At 42.4% G+C, this 17,530-nt stretch overlaps 1 protein-coding gene across 8 annotated transcripts in view; it reads right to left on the bottom strand.

Annotated features, from left to right (window-relative positions):
- DMD (dystrophin) overlaps positions 1-17,530 on the bottom strand; it is a 7,616,828-nt gene that overhangs the window by 6,139,510 nt on the left and 1,459,788 nt on the right. For 7 of the 8 annotated variants that reach the window (XM_069639082.1, XM_069639084.1, XM_069639079.1 and 4 more), the window contains exon 9: positions 3,615-3,749. The exons of the other annotated variant lie outside the window; for it this stretch is intronic. In XM_069639082.1, the coding sequence (XP_069495183.1) occupies positions 3,615-3,749 (135 nt within the window). The remainder of the gene's footprint in view (positions 1-3,614; positions 3,750-17,530) is intronic. 8 annotated transcript variants of the gene reach the window in all.

Raw genomic sequence — 17,530 nt, 5'->3', positions numbered from 1 at the left:
AAGTTAACACGACGCACATGGAAACGCTCAGCAGCTGGCATTCTGCTCAGACAGTGCCGTTTCACACACTAATCACTCTTCCTTATGAATCACATTCCTTCAAAGTACATCACAAAATAGCCGCTAGCCGGGCAAATGTCCTTAACATGCAATAGAGCATAACAGCTGGGGCTCCACTATGTCAAACAAATCCAAGTGGTCCCTGCGCAATACACCTGGATGCTTAGTGGCAGACATGAAGTGGGTGCTTCAGATCTGCATGCATCAACAAGCTTGTTTTCACGCACTGCCTTTACTCCTACCCCTTCTACCACCCTCTTGCACGAGAATTACATATGTCACGATATGCAAGACCCAGCTACATTACATGCAAATCAAAAATAGTCACGCTGACTGTTGCACATGTTCTGTCACTGGCCAGTACATGTCCGAATGTCTTCTTGAAAGTATAGATTTAAATGAACGGCTCGAAAATGTAACAGAAAATTATATAATTGAACCCTCAATAGAGAGCACAATATCAAAATCAACTGAACCTTAAATGGTGTGTTCAGAGGTGGAAAAGAAGAACATATGTTTTGTTAATTTAAAGTACAGATATTGATATTATATGATACGATATGGCATTTATAATGTGCCTATACACACGTGTTTCAAGGCGCGATGAGGCAAGGGAGGAGGAATAGATGGAAGACAAAGACAGCGATCTTACTAGGCCCAGTGATTTTGAGATTGCGCAAGTGCAGGGGAGGGGGGAAGGGTAAGTGTGGGGGACGAAGAGGGAGCGGGCAGTGCAATACATAGGATCACACTAAAGAATAAATAAAATAAATAAAACAGTAGGTAAGATTTAGTGGCAAGTGCGTGAGTAAGTGCAGACATCGTGTGTCAAGAGCTGGTGGGGACTTTAGGGAAACAGAACAGCCCCTAAGTGCAGGGATTGCCCGGGAGGCAGTGCAGGTGTGTAGCTGGGAGGGAGGGGTCCTGGGCCCGAGATCAGAGGGTTGCCAGGTGACCAGTGCAATTTCAGTCAGGAGTTCAGCAGGGGAGAGGAGGAGAGAAAGCAGAAGCAAAAAGGAAGGTCTTGAGGTGCTTCCAGAACCGGAGATGGTTCTCCTCACGTTTGAGGGAGGCATGGAGGCTGTTCCAGAGGGAGGCCCCAGCAGAAGACAGAGATCTACCACAAACTTGTTGCTTGGAGAAGTGACTGACCCTGAGGGAGTTGGAGGCGGAAGAGCGAAGAACTCGAGAAGGAAGATATTTAGGAAGAGAGAGAGTGAGAGGCATTGAGGCCGCAGGCCCTAGAAAGCCTTGTGGGCAATGCAGAGGGGTTTGAACTTAATTGTCATAGCCACTGGGAGCCAGTGTAGAGATTTAAGTCATGGAGAGATATGATCCCTGGCTTGAGGCCAAGGACAAGTCTCGCAGTCCTGTTCTGGATGAGTTGCAGAGGGCGGAGAATAGAAGCAGGCAGATTTAGAAAAAGGCTGTTGCAGTAGTCCAGTCTAGAGGGAACCAGAGCTCCGGAGACAGTGAGCTTCTGGGGGAAGGAGAGGAAAGGAATAATGCCTCTGAAGAGGTGGTAGTGTGACTTCTTAGAGACTTCAGAGATGTGAGGAGAAAAGGAGAGTGTGGAGTTGACGATGACCCCGAGGATTTTAGCCTCACAGGTGGGAGAAGGAAAAGGGCCAAGAGAGTCTGGCCAGAGAGAGGCATGGAAGGAGGGAGCATGTGTGCCAATGTGGAGAATCTCAGTCTTAGTGGCATTAAGGCAGAGATCTTTGGTGGCACACCACTCCTGGATAGCAGACAGACAGTCAGAGATGAGAGAAGGAGAAGAAGTGGCGGAAGGGAGCCTGAAAATTAGCTGTGTGTCATCCGCATAGCACTGAAAGTTGGGGCAGAGAGTGGCAATGCGGTGGGCAATATGTGCCAGGTATTGGGTGATCAGCCAGGGAGAGAGGTTAGACCCCCGGGAACACCAAAGGTAGAGAGAGTGATAGAGGAGAGGAAGGACCCAAGTTGGACTTGCGAAGGGTCGATGGGAGAGGAAAGAGGTCAGCCAAGCCAGGGCTTGATCTCCGATACCCAGGTTATCACAGAGATGGTTGAGCCGAATGGCATGGTTGACCGTGTCAAAGGCAGAAGAGAGATCAAGTAGGATGAGGACACAGGGGGTATTGGAGTCAAGGTTGGGGAGCAGGTCTTCACAGATGTTCAGGAGAGCAGTTTCCGCGCTTCTGGCAGCTCTGAAGCCAGACTGATGGTCATGGAAACAACCAACCAATTCAGTGTGAAGATTCAGCTGGGAGATGGCCAGCTTTTCCAGGAGTTTGCCCAGGAAAGGAGTGATGGATATTGGGCGGTAGTTTTCAGGGCAGGAGGGGTCGGCAGAGAGTTTCTTAAGAAGAGGGTGCACAAGAGAGTGCTTCAGGGGGGAAGGGAAGACTCCAGTGGTGAAGCAGTGATTGCAGAAGTCAGCCAAAGCAGAAGTCAGGGTGGCAATGTGGTCTTTGATGTTTTAGAGGAACAGGGGAGAAGGTGTTTTGACAGAACTTTAATAGATTGAACTTGTCATTAAATTTCATCTGGGGAGAACAGGGGAAATGCAGAAGGAGGGAGGAGTGGTGGCCACAGAAGGGCCAGAGGAAGAGGGGGAAGTAGAGGGAGGTGGGGGAGAGGAAGAGACCGAGTAAAGAATGCCATGAGTTTTAGAGATGAAATGAGAAGCCTGCACCATGCAGAGTGCATGGGAGGGGATATTCCAGCATACTACTCAATTAAACATTTTCAAATGCAACAGTACACATGCTTCTGTTTCATGACGTACTACAAATATCTGAACACCTAACAACTCATTTAAAATCAAACATTACTACTGTACTTGCTGTATTCTAAAGGCCCACTAAATGAATGATCAGTTTATTTGTGTTATGATTTTTCTTTCAATGTTGCTTTTCTGAAAAGATTAAAACAACAATAAAGGAAATAAACCCTTGCTTGTGATTAATATTAGTGCATTTTATACAATGTTCAGCCTATGCCTACATTTTAATGGCAACCAAAATTGATTTTTTTCCCCAGTTATCCTCCCAAATGAGAGCTTCCTGTTTAATGAAGAAATGCAAACACCTTTTTTACTCATTATGGAGATCAGATAGATGCCACGTGCATGTCTTTGTTATATGTTGTTCTGGTGCCTTGCATGGTTTTCAGAAAAAGAACAATATGAAAAACAGTTGATTGTGTCTCTGGTGGGTTTCATTATTATTATCTTTCTACCAATCATTTGTTCCTATTGTATCACCTATCTTGTGTGGTAATTTACAAATGTACTATGTTGTCTGTGCCTAATGTGATCAGTGTACTTGTTTAATGCAGAATAACATTAAACCTGTACATTTGTAGTACAGTTTGTAATTATAATTAAGTGCATGATATTAGGGGACCTCTTAAAAAACAGGTCTAACAAGATAACAAATAAGGGGAAAATGCAAAGGAACAGAGCAGGAAAGCAGATAGTTAACAAGAGAAACAAAGCGCAAACAGGTACATTGCTTGACAAGAACAAAAAACATATCAGAACATTTTTCAGAACATTATATACGACCGACCTGTGGAGGGAACGGCCTCTGTTTTTGGTCAGGGGACAGCACATAAGCAGCTTGCGTGTAGGCATAGCTTTTGAAGCGAGGCTTAGATGGTGGCGAAGGGGTGCGCACATGGCCCTGTGCTACACTGAGTGTGATCTAAGAAGAAGAGATGAAGAAAAGCAGACAGACATTCATAAGGACATGAGATAGGTTGAAAGGTTTATTAAACATACACGAGACAGAGGTAAATGTGTTAGTAATACTCAGACAAATGAATCGAAGTGTTTTAAATATATGTTTAGCAATGTGTTTTTCTTCCATGCCAGAACATACAAACCTATTAACACACTACTTAAAATCAACTTCACTGTTTATCCAAGAGAAAATATTGCTTGTGACTAAAATAAAAAATAAAAAAAATCTAAAATAAATGCATATTGAAGAAATAATGTGGAAAAAATGAACACTTTCAGTATGCCTGTGTTGCCTGCTAACTCTATCATTTAGATCTGTCTGTTTCATCCCAACACTCTGGCAAATTAACGATTAAGCGTGTTTGCCTGATGCTTGAAGAAATAAAAAATGTTTGTTAAAAGTGTTTTTTTTGTGAGGAATCTGAGGGCATCCTCCCTTCTTTCCCCACAATATCCTCCCCCCCCGGGAGCCAGGGAATAGCCACTGCTATCAGATCCTGACCCTTGGGGTGGAGATGTGAGGGAGGATCACATTGGTGGAGGAGACTTTGGGAGTGGGGATGAGGCACCATTTGGTGAGAATCCCCCATTTCCTTTTTACCATGAGTCCAATGTCTCCCAAGCCATTATAGGCTATTGGCAATCCCTTCCCTACTTTTACTGTACATTATTCCCTAATAAATACCGGTTAAGTAACGGGACGAGGACAAGACCAAGTAGAGAAATACATCCTCTCTTTATTAACACAAACAAATACACACAATAGTTAATGCCTGAAACGAGGAGGAGTCGAGCGAGAGCAATGCAGAACTTCCAAGTCACAGTGAGCTGTCTAGTCCTTTTTGGACCAATCAGCATGGCAGGACGTTTAAAAGCAGGAAGAATGTTTAGAATGGAGTCAGCTGTGGAAGCAGGTTTACGGACTGCTGTAGGAGCGCACCCCTCTCTGGCAAGGCGGCATGGCAGACAGAGTGCTCGAGAGCCCAAGAACGATGCAGAGTGTATGCAGCCGAAGCGAGACTGAGAGAAGCTGGAGGCCTGCAGAGAATTACAGAACGGGAACCAGTGTTTTCAAGCAAAGCTTAAAAGTGAGACCCGAGCTGTGAGAGATGCATCAGCGTCAGGAGAGAAGCCACAGAGAACTGTTGTGGAGACTGAGCGAGATGCGGCAGGAGAGAGGGAGGATTTGTGGTGGCCAGAGACCTCGCTGGAATGCCGTAAGCCCCGACCAGTGAATCAACCTAGGAAAGGTGACACCGAGGCAGCAGGTGCATGTTATACTTATGGAACTTTAATGAATGCTGAACCAAAGGAAAGCAAACGTTTTTTAATATTGCTTTGAATGAAAGCAAGAAAGTAAACACTTTTGAATACTGCTTTGAAAGAAAGCAAGACATTAAAGCACTTTGGAATACCGATTTAAATGAAAGCAAGACAAGCAAGCACTTTTGCATACTGATTTAAAGGAAAGCAAGTACTGTTGAATACTGAGCTGATTCAAAGCAATGCTGTAGAATATTACACTGTGAAGGAACTGTGTAACTGGAGAAAGCAAACATTGGCAGGAGCCATAAGAATATATGAAAGTGCTACAGGTGAATAGTGGCAAAGCAAGAATTGGTAAAGAATCATGAGGATGTGAAATAGGATTGAACCAAGTACCACTATAGAGCTGAAACAGTGGCAATGTGCATACAAGGAAGAAGAGGTCAGACAGGCGTCTAGGTTGCATGACCTGTGATGGGTGAACTGTGTGGTCTGATAATTGTGCCTAGACCGAGGAGAACCACTTATGAAAAAAGCCTCTTAAAATACTTGCAAAGAACCTTGTGTTTTGAATATAAAGGAAAGTTGATGTGAGCTGAAATCAAGGAACTGTATTGTGAATTTAGTGAAAGATAACTCGACCAGAAGAGCTGGAAAGAACTAAGAAGAACCGTGTTTTGAAACAGCTGGGAGACATGAACGTTTGGGGTAAGGAACCCCTTTTCTTTGTGAACAATCCTGAAATTTGGGAAGGGTACATCTTTACAAGCAAGAGCAGCAAGAAGCTCAGAACGTGTATTTCAACAATACTCATTTTCATGCCAACATCCCCACACATTGTATAGAAATAGATTTGAGGGCAGGCATAGGTTTTGGACACAAACTTTTATTTTGGACTTCCTGACACAGATTATCCTTGGCTTATTTTGGTAGGGAAATCCCACCTTATCAACCTGAATCAGTTGTCTGTATCTACATCCTGATGCCTGTAACTGTAAACGTAGCTCAATCAAATCTTGTGTGCTTGGTTTAATAGCTAACAGTCTAACATAGATGTAATTTCAAAAACAAAATGGCAGAGACATTTCATTGGCACTGAAGGATGCCATTCTTAGGAAAATGCAAAATGCTGTGTAATATTTAACACAGATCCTACTATAGCTTAGATATACTGTAAATTCAAAGATCTAAGTGAGTGGAAAAGTCAGGAGTTGAGTTCCACTACTTTTATTGTTTTACTTTGACAGTTTCAAAACATTTACAACCATGTTCACACTCTGAAACTGCACTTTTTGAAGTTAAAGCAGTCTTCTTTACTTTGACATCTTATATTAGCTGCAGCTAAACTGAAATCTACCCCCCCCATTTGTGAAGCCTAAATAACATTTACTTATTGTGTGATTTAGTTTACAAAAAAGATCAACTTTACACACATATACACATAATACAGTAAGCACACTAAAACACAATGTTCATCATACAGAATCACAAAACGTCAACACAGTTCATAAAAACCATCTTAAAACAGAGAGATGTCATATAAAGGAAGAATCAACTTTAAAAAAAATGGATCACAGTAATTACCAGACAATCATTAGGGTTTACTAATAAGTTCCACTGGAGCATTTCCCAAGTGAACAAAGGGTGAGTGATAAAATAAATCCTGAAAGCTTCTTTGTGTAAAACAGTAAGAGCCCAGCAATCAACAATTAAATGTTTCAGGGTTTCACTTGTAAGTATATAGCAATGACACAAACAATCTTCAGACGATGCCGAAGACCAAACACCTAAAACATCATTTTCTGGAAGTAAATTAAATTTTATAGATAACCAACACTTTCTGGAGTTGTTGAGGCATGTTTTAACATATATTTCTGGGTAGAATTACACATTTTAACATTGAAGGAGAAATACTTCAAACACTTGTGTATCGGTGCCTTACAAATGTCATATCATATCATATCATATCAAACCTTGTAACAGAGCAGACTTTTTCTGTTTTCGATCCAGTCACTTTCAAATAACATCTTTTTTACCTTAGCTGGATTACGCTCTAATTCTTCAAGCAAAACTGCTCCCTCATTCAACATAGCCAACACAGAACTCACCCAGGCCTTAAGGGGCACACAATTGCCAATATTATGAAGTGTGTTCAATTGGACAAATAAGGTTGAGGGCGGCGGAAATATAATGGATTGTAGGAGAAAAATTCTTCTCCAATGGACCTTATAATCTAATGATGTAATGCCAAAGATATGCCTAACCATGGGAAATGGAGTGCCCGTTGGAAGGGACAGAAGTCATTTTCAAATAAAGGACTCTGTCTGGGCCCATTTCAGACCGACCTCCCGTATCTCAGCCCCAATAAGTCAGGCTTGGAACAAGCACCTGGTTATACCTTTTAAGTGCCAGCAATAATGAGAAGAGGTCATATTTTTTTATAGAGTGCACGGAATTGCAAGGACGCTGAGATTGGATCGAGCTATATGGCCTGGTTAGACAAAGACACAGACCGGTTGGCTTTAATCACAAACCCAAGATACCTAAACTCGCCAACCACCTCCAATTTCTTATTGTCAATATACCAACCTTATAATAACATTTCCTGTATGGATTCTAGCTTCCTTCATCTTACCTAGGGGAACAATGGAGGTGGTCCTGCTAATACTAAGAAGGTATCTCTCCTAACAATCATCTCCTCTTGATATTTGGAAAACTGGTATTGTTATTTCAGGTTAAAGGATATGACAATATAGTTTCTAAAGTTCCATGCCATTCACCAGGGATACTATTATAATATCAGATGGCTGTATGGTAAGTGTAAAGTTGTAATAGGAGCCTTAGTTACTAGTCATTTGGACCATATTAATTTAATCCTGGGGGTACTTTAAAAGAAATCCAGGTGGCTCAAACTGATTGGTTGCTCCAACCTACACCCTCAGGGGCACAATTCCATGACTTCTTTGTACATTGCTACCACTACCTAAACTCCATAAATCAACCAAAGAACACAAAGACCCTTGTAGCAAGATGTCTCAATCAGTCCCCTACCATCCACTACCATCCACTCACCACTTCATCTTGACCAAAGAAGGCCCTCTCTCCACATAAAGTCTTTAGACCTGCCAAGGCTTGCAGGGGGAATCTTGTTAGTACACAGGGCATAACACATGGGGCACCCATTTAGCAACATCAAATGACACCTCAACCATACTCAAATGTAATGTCACTGGCCTATAGAAAGCTGCTAATATGCTCTAGCACCTTGAAGCATCTCATGTGCTGGATGGAATTACCAATAATGATCCCAGACTCAAATAACCAGACAGACTCAAAGAATATGGCAAAGTACTACTTTATTATCAACATACAATAAAGTAGGGCATCTGGTGAACAACAGGCTGGAGTTCACAAACCCACTCCGAAATCGGATTATACAAAGATGTTATACCTCAATATATGTCATCTATAAAGTCATCCTATATGGCAAACTGTAAAACCTATTGAAGGAAGGGATTGGTTAAGGGAACATATATACATATATATTTTGTAAGTACTAACAATTTTACTGTATGCCCCTTATCTGGTGGGCATGCCCTGAACCATCTCAAAATACGTACACTACTGATTATAGTGGAAAAAAGGCAGCGGGTTGGTCTTTGCAATGTTGTACAGCATGTTGCTACATAGACCCTCAGATTGTTTGGCATGATTCCCCAACCTTGAACTTTTGGCTCGTTAGCAGCATGTAAGCAAAACAAAACTCAGGTGCCGAAAAGTAACGTCAGACTACTCCCCACTTTCCCAATTAGTCCATCATCTCTCATCAGTCAGGCCCTAAACCAAGGTTTCTCCTTTGTAGTTGACCTCGAAGCCTGTTCTCTGTTCTGGGACATTCAAGGGAGTGTAAGCACACCATTATCTTAGTTTGGGTTTAATGAATATCCCTTGTTTTTGACTTCTGAATCACATGTCAGGAGACCATGAATGTGTCTATTTCGACCTTCTATTTACTGTTATTTGATTCAATTGAGCTGGTTGTCAATACCCTTCTTGGCCTCTAGCTACTTGCTCACTGCATCTTGCGTTGGTTAGCCACATCTTTAATTGTCCAATACCTGGCTCTTGCAGAAGTTTTCCTCTTTACTTAATCTAAGAGAAATATGTGTTATGTACATTGCTTATCCTTTTGTCTCCCTTTGTGCTCATCATTTATTCCTTGAAGTAGAATCCTTGATCCCAGGCCAATAGACTCCTCTTTATTCCTCACACAAAGCTGTTTTTCCAGTGTTTCCTAGCTCTGCTGTCCTGGTCTGTCTCTGAGGTAGTTTGATTGGTTTCAATACGAGTTTGACGTTCATCTTTCCATTATGACCGCTCTGGTACCTTGCGTTTCTGCGCATATACACTTATTAGTTAGCAGGTTCCTTTATTTTATTTACCTATATGATTTTTTCATATTTGATTATATGTCTCTCTTGTTACTTCAGGTACATCTTTATCCTTTAAATATTTGCATATCATTTTAGTGTGTCTCAGTATCTATCCTCCGTGACGTCACTCTGCCCTTGTCAGATTTCACTTATAGCTCTATGATGTCCAATGGTGTATGCACACATCCTTGCGCTCTCTCAGTGCGAGGGTACATCCAATACGGTTGTCTGAGTGCATATCTTCTCTCATACACTCGATGCATTATTGGGATGATACCTGGTGTCCCACATGGGGCTCTTCTACTGCTGTTCAAATATGACGGAGGTGAAGGGGCGGGAGCTCGGTATGATGTGCCCACCTCCTCCTCCACATTACTGCATGCAACATGTTAGGTTTCACATCATGCCTTTACTTCTGTCTCCTGCTAACTCTCCAAGCCTTGCACAACTGGATGCCAAGATGCCACCAAATTGGCATCAGCATTGAAAAACAAGACCCGGTTACATTAGTGTACATGGAGACCTAAAAGGAAGTCAAGTTGTCTGGGATTAGCAGTCAGTGTGTGCTTTTGCTGTTCATTGCACGTCTCAACTAAATCGCCATGGGCAAGCAGGAACATATATCTATTAACTGGCCCTTATATTCCTACCGCTGCACAAAGAGAACACTGCGAACAAGTGTCAGAGCACACTCTCAGAGTAAAGGGACATATGACGATACACTTAAGAACCGAAAGCTGCCATTCACTCCGCCCGTCAAGTACCTCATTAAACATATTGGTTACTAAATTAACAGTGCATGTCTCTATAATTAGTGCCATTAGATGTCATATCGTGTAGATCTCATACATAATTACATTTTACAACAGATCAATGCTTGGGAGCATTCAATAGTCCCTCAGTCAACATTTAGAACACAAATGTATATAGAGCTTGCACTCTGAGTTTGTCCCTTCTTTTGCTCTATTAGACTACATTTAAAAATATGTTTTACTGTAAATGTGGATAATTCGTAGATGAACTAATAGCTGAAAATATAAACAAGGTCCACACATTTCCGATTGGCAGTGTGATTGCAAACCTGCCTTACACGCAACATTTATTGACTTTGAGGATATTAGTGTGCTAACACGTTTTTCGTTATTAATTTACTTTTGGAGGCGAGAGCGAGAAAGAGTGCCTGTGTATTTGTGTGTGTTAACTCCACACCCACAGGGTCTGGAAAAACACAAATGTGAGTATTATTTGTCAATTTTACGAACACCGTTTGCTGGACAGGAGCCATATACCCATGTCGGAATGTGTCCAACACTTCCAGGGACACTCCTGAAGGTAGTCCCTTGCTCTCTACCCTCTCACAAGCGTATAATCGGGCTAAATGGATATCTTAATAGGGGACCTGCCTTTGAAATCGTTCTAGGACAGATGGAAATCACATATGTTAGGTTCACCTGAGCACTACCTGCCTTTCAGAGAACTACCCAATCTGAATTTCTCCACATGTTCCTGTAAATAGGTTTTACGGGTCTAAGTGGGCCATGTACTAAAAAATCACTCCACATCTCGTCTGAACCCCCTTAGGCTGCACAGGTCACACTCAAACAATTTGGTGCTAAAAGTAAATCATTTTATATGCACACCGACCACAAAATGGAATCTGAAAACAACACCCGCAGAGTAATTAAACGTGAACAAATGTGAAAACATTATGGAACATATTCCCACTGTGATATATAGCTCATATACGACTACGCACGTGAGAAGTCTTGTGGATGTGCAGGGCAACCTCTTTAAGGACGAGTAATGTGAATAAACGCAATGATCCAGACTAACAAACAATTCATTTGCAAATTAGAAGCGCCTATGTGTACATATGTCTAATCAAATACACAGACTTACTAGTATGATGTAGCCATTAAATGTAAGGACGTTCCCTATATGTAGCGTCACCAAGAGTAAAGTCGTCACCTTCGTCGCCCACAAGCCATATCGCCATATCCCCAATCATTGCTCTTCCATTTCCCTTAAGTACAAACATCGTCCCTGTCCACATCGAGGAAGAACACGGAGCTCGCCTTTGAACGTGTCACAGCATGTACGTAGGCACGCACGCACCCCGTAACAACATCCTTTTGACATAATAATAAAGAGTTGGTTGGGCAAGGCAGACGGCTGTACCCCTGTGCTCCTGCTCTCTGGTTTATTTTCAAAGAATCTTCCCAGGGCAGCGCTCAACCTGGCAGATAGCGCCCCCAAAACAGCCACTCAGAATCCAAATACTGCCTGCTTGCCAGGCGTACAATGCAAAAAGTGCACTTGTGTAGTAACCAGTAATAAAGAGAGATTAATCTTAAAAAAAAAATGTATGTGACAGTTTAGTCACATTCGTCTGCTATGTTGATTTGTACTGTACCTTTCATGCATACATTTTTACTTGAAGGAACATTTGCTTGGGGATACAGCTGTTCTGTGTAAAATGTTTCACTATTTCATGCACAAGGAGGTAAGTCAAAGAGCACATGACAGAGAATACGCCATTGTTAAACCTCAAACCGATGCGTATTTTGTTCAGGGGATGAAAGCAGTAGATAAAGTGAAGTTGATGAAGAACAACTCCACCAAAAAGAGGACTGCCGGGAAGGGTATCCATTATTTTCTAGATGCTCTAATAGTGTTAATTGTAATAATTAAAACAGACATAACTGTGCTCTGCTGCTGTAACAGTAGTCATAACTTAAGCCAAATCAATGTTGCTAATTGTTTTGATCAAACGAGAAGCAAAGTATGTGATTTAACTGTTGAGTTTCAATATGGTAGCATGCAGATCCTTAAGCATTAAAGGGCACAAATGTGAGCCAACACCAAGGTATCCATGTACTAAAATGTGGTTACAGGTGCCAGAAACATACAAAGTGCATCCCAAATCCCAGTGCAGTTTTATTTAACGTGGGCCCTGAATGATTTAGAGTTCCATTGGCATTAGTTCAATCTGCCAGCAATTAGTCACTCTTGACTATTTACAGCCGTGTAACCGTGTGGCAGAACAAGGATGATTATAACCAGCCATTTGTGGATTACTTTACCCTTTAAGTGGGGGCATGGCGTACGACCATATCTATTTTAAAAACATCATCGGAACGTGAGAATTCAGTTCACTGGTGTATGGAAAGGCTAGCTCATTGCATTGGGCTGGAAAAATCAGCAGAATCCTGATTGTGTTACTTTGAGAGGGGAGGCATAAACCACAGTGTAACTTTTATTTTTTGCCTCAGCTACTCAAGGAGAAGGTCTGCCTGGCTGAAGCTGATACAGAAAGATGGGGGGCGTTCTGCAAAGTTGTGGGTTCCCTGACCTTACACTTCGAAGCTAACTGGTACTGTGTCAACATTTCTTAATAGAACTTGGAGGAAGAGAGAACATGTCATGTCTTGGATGAAGGCAATCACAATTAACCCTGTTTTGCATAGTAGATTTTAGCATTTTTATAGTAGGGTGTTATATTAGTTTGCATAATGTATGTCTTTATATATGATTTTATAGAAAGTCTATGTGCTAAATAATGTACAGTAATGATGTACTTGGTGAAATATATATGGGGAGTGGGTCCTAATTATTCTAAGATGTTGTCAAGTTTAAGGGATGTATGTGAAAGCGCAGCTTCCCTCGTCATGCTTGGAGTGACAAACGGCGCGTTTCAAATCTCGTGTCTAGTGGTCAAGTTCAATTCGGTGTGAACACAGGGTGTGTGTTTGTGAATGCTAAGCTGTCCTCCCCATGTCAGAAGTGACAAATAGCACGTTCCAAATCTCATGTCTAAATGTCACCTTGAATTACGGTATGGTGGTTAATTGAGTGTGGGCGAGGAACTGTGCGCTGATAAAATAACGTGGCTAAGTGCCAAGCAGCAACTAATAAGGTATAAACCAGACATTTTATCATGCTGGAAACAAGCCCCCTTACCTGATGTTCCCTTTCACGGGTTGTCTTGGTTGATCAAACTGCATACAGTGCTGAGCGCCATTTTGTTGGAGGGGATTACATAAATTGCAAGTATAAGGTGCCTAATTGCGTGGTGGACTGTGGGCTGAGATTTGTGATGCTCATAATTGGTCCAGATTGTTTAAAGGGCTAGTGCTCTGTGTACAAAGTGATGAGCACTGGCGCTCGTTGCCGTAGCAGGCAATTGTATGTTGATGAAAGTGACGTATGAGTCAAATCTCCAGGGCGGCCCGTAGGACAGGGTCAGCCCATGGGGGCTTGAGGCCTGCATTTTATATGAGTGAGTAATATGAGTGCTGCCTTTCAATCACTTTTGATTACTTCTAAGAATTCAATGCGATGCAGTTTTATAAAACCCTGAACTGCTATGCAATCACTATTGTTTAGCTTTAAGGAACCTTTTGTTTGGAGAATAAGCCACAAAGGTCTTCAGCACGCTATGTAACTTTAGAAGATGCAGAAGCCTGATGTGAAAAGGACACAGTTGAAGAGGGTCATTCCTTTGTTGTGAATTGTGTGACGGGGCGTCCCATCACAAATAACCACGCTGACTGTCAAGGGTGTTTAATGAACTTAATTGTTAGAGTGGCTGCTTCTCTCTTCAGGTTCTTCAGGGCCTAATGGGATGGGGATATTGGCGCTAGGGCTGGCCCATTCATTGCTCAACTTCCCTGAGGCATGCGTCCCATCTCCGAGCCCCAGACATCCCTACCGGGTTGTTAGACGAGCAGATGGGTGTTACCGATCAGTAGTTTACTGACTACCATACAGGTGTTTTCCCAAAATCAGTGGCTACCTGACTCCCTAGAGAACTTCTAGCTTTCCCTCTCCTATCATTGATTAGTCTCTGGGAATAGTGGAATGGTGTCTGCTTTCGCACTGCGCCATCCACACTCATTTCTCAACCTCTGACACCTGACCGTTTTGCTGTACTGATCCTAACAACTGTTCTCCTGTCACTATATCACAGTCTCTCCAATCTCTCACTATGCCTATCCACATTCACCGTTTGATCTTATTTCCTTTCCCATTCCTAGCCCTGATGCTTGCACTTTCAAATATCCCTCTACCTCGGTTGCTTTCTTACCCCCCTTCCTCTCACTCTTCCCTTCAGCCTCTGGTTATTCCTCTCATAATAATTTCTATCTTGCTCAATGCCAAAACCTACTCCTAATCTCCCACTCACTGTTGCTGTTCCAACTCTTCCTCCACTACTGTTCCTAATCCCCTACTACCATTACGTCTCTACTAAATTTACTGCTCTAAAACACTCAGGGATATGGTGCCCTGCACACCCCTCTTACTGTTAGGGGACCTGGGGATAGGGTGCCCCGCTCAGCCCCTACTAGCCCCTGTTCTCCCCTGTACTACCAACTACCACTTTACCACTTTTATTTTTCCCTTACTACTCCTGTCATTTTCACTCCCAACTACTACCCTCCAATCCTACTACTATCCCACTCGACCACTACTCCTAATCTACTTCTAATACACTTTCCTCTCTCTCACCCACACACACACTCCTGCAGACTTCCTCCTTAACAACAGTCTCCACACTCCAAATGCTCTGGCCTCCACTGGTCTCTCAGACATCCTCCACAGTCTCTTGTCCTCACCCAACTAACCCACACCTATGCACTCACACACACACACCTCTTTAGTTACCCCACCCTCTCTCAGTATTCGCTACTTACCCTGTCTAATCACTTACCTGCCTCCAAGGGGTGTGACAGGGGAATGCCATGGGAGGGCTAGTAAGCCCTGCCCCTTTTCCAACATTGACTATGCTGGTGTCCTGGGACACTGGACTCTTTTAAGGCCTGTAGGCCTTTGAAATTAATAGTAATACAAATAATATCCCTGGTTGTATAGAGGATAAGGCCTTCCTGGGGCCTTTATTTATTCATTAGAAATCCTTGGTGGGCTAGTGTTGGCTTCCCTTTGGCTGCAGACTCCAGTAGACAGACTCTGCTGGTGTCTGCCGGTGTTGTGAAGGATGTGGTACCCCTTGGTGGCTAGTCGACATTTGCTGTTTCCTGCAGCCGGTATTGTGCCGTTCGTAGCACCCTGTGCCAGGGAAACCACCAATGTTGCTTGGCCTCCAGCATCTCTTTTGGATGCAGTGGGCTCTGCGCTTTTGGGGCAGCTGCCCCCCTCCATCCATATCCCAGAAGCCGTCATCGCTGCAGGTAAGGAGGTATAGGGAAGGGGCCTACCTGCATTCAGGCACTCGTTTTGGGTGGATGTGGGATCCCCCCATTGACAGGGCCACAACGCTGGCCCTGTCACAATTGCTAGATATTTTTTTATTAGAAGTAATGCTTTCCATTAAACAATGTGAATTCACAATGCTGTTACACTGAAATAACATGTAATTAATGTTAAACAGAACATGACTAAATGCTTCACTGAAAAAATTAATTTTGCAAATGAAAAATAGCTGTATATTTATGCTTTTTCGAAAGGAAAAATAAGCAGTGCAGCATGTATTTTACCATTCTACAAGTAAGATGATTGACAGAACGTTAATTGCAAAGCACATGAGATCTTAAGTACAAGTATGAAGAAAACAGTATACTATATTAGTGTTATTATTAATAAAGACAATTTCAATTGCAAACTTCAGTTTTTTTTATTATAATTTTTTTAATGTATTTATTATGCGCACAATGGACCCGTAGGCATGATGGCACGTACAGACAAACCACAAAATGTATTAACAACATAAAACATAAAAATAAATAGGGAAGGGGAAGAACAAGGGATCTCAATGGCAAGTGCTCTAATGCTGTAGTAACAGCCAGGAAAAACTGAACAGTGCATAAAATAGTTAAGTGCCTGCAACCAATCGCTCATATGGTCGAACAATACTCAAAATGTAGGGGGCATAACGTATCAATTTAAAGTTTGAGTCACCCCTGGGTATATATTTTCATAGCCTAAGATAGGAAGGGTGCGTATTAAACCCGCATCCCAGTAATACACAGTCACTAGATTGCAAAGAGCACCAATTGCTCAAGTCGATCCTTCGCACAAATTTCAGGTCCAGTGTTCTGACCACTCCGGGCCCAGTTCGTTGACGCAGCTAGGGAAGAACCTTATTACGTAAAGAGTCTCTGGCTTCTTTTCCATGCATCTTCTCAACATTCGTTATTACGAAGTTCCTCTGATCCATGACAAAGGATTTAGTGCAATTGTTCTCAATATTAGGCATAAATTGCTTCTTTGTGTGCAGGCATCAAGACAACATTGTTTGGTAGTCGTTTCTGATAGTTCATTAGCGTGTAAGCAGCAGGGATGTGATATGATATGGCATTTATAATGTGTCTACACACAAGTGTTTCAAGGCGCAATATGGTTTATGGTTCTACTTGAACGAAGCAAGGAAATTTAGGGGACTGCAAGTAAAGCTGGAGAGTCGTTGCAGTCCTTGCTTCCTTGCCACCAAATGTTGTGCTCACTGCTTGCCGCTCCACCGTAGCAAGAAGTTAGAAAAATGGACCCTACCAGGAAATGCCACATCAAGCCGCACTGGCTAGCACGGCCGCTTCTGACGCTGTGCTGGGCTTCATTGTCTGACCTTGGTCAGTTACCTGGGACACAGGAAGGCTAATGACATGTTTTTTTATACTGTGAACCTAACCTGGGAACTTCGCTTTAGTTCACCTAAATTATTTCTTTATGTAAGGATCAGCTTTGTCGAAACTGACCCCATTATCCATCACTTAGATCAAGGTTTTAGGATGACTGATGCACTGCTGTGTGTAACCAGGAGGAGCTCATGTATACAAAATATAAAAATGTATTCAAAATGCTTTCCAAATTCAAGGTTTACGTGGTCCTATTGTTTCCGTTTTTCTGGAAGCCAATCCTTGTAAGACATTTATGAATGCATTGTCAGTCAGTAATGGAAGCTTCAAAGAAGCAGATGTCTACATGAACCCGGACTTCTGATCTGACAGAGCAATATGGCCACAAACAAAATGGGTGCGTGGTCCATTAAGCACCATGTTAGAAGGGGCATTGTTCATCATATCAGACGATC

This window comes from Ambystoma mexicanum, chromosome 7q, assembly GCF_040938575.1.
Source record: "Ambystoma mexicanum isolate Mex_15411 chromosome 7q, UKY_AmexF1_1, whole genome shotgun sequence".
Lineage (NCBI taxonomy): Eukaryota > Metazoa > Chordata > Amphibia > Caudata > Ambystomatidae > Ambystoma > Ambystoma mexicanum.
The sequence above is the reverse complement of the archived record's forward strand: the minus strand, read 5'-3'. Positions and strand labels throughout refer to the sequence as shown.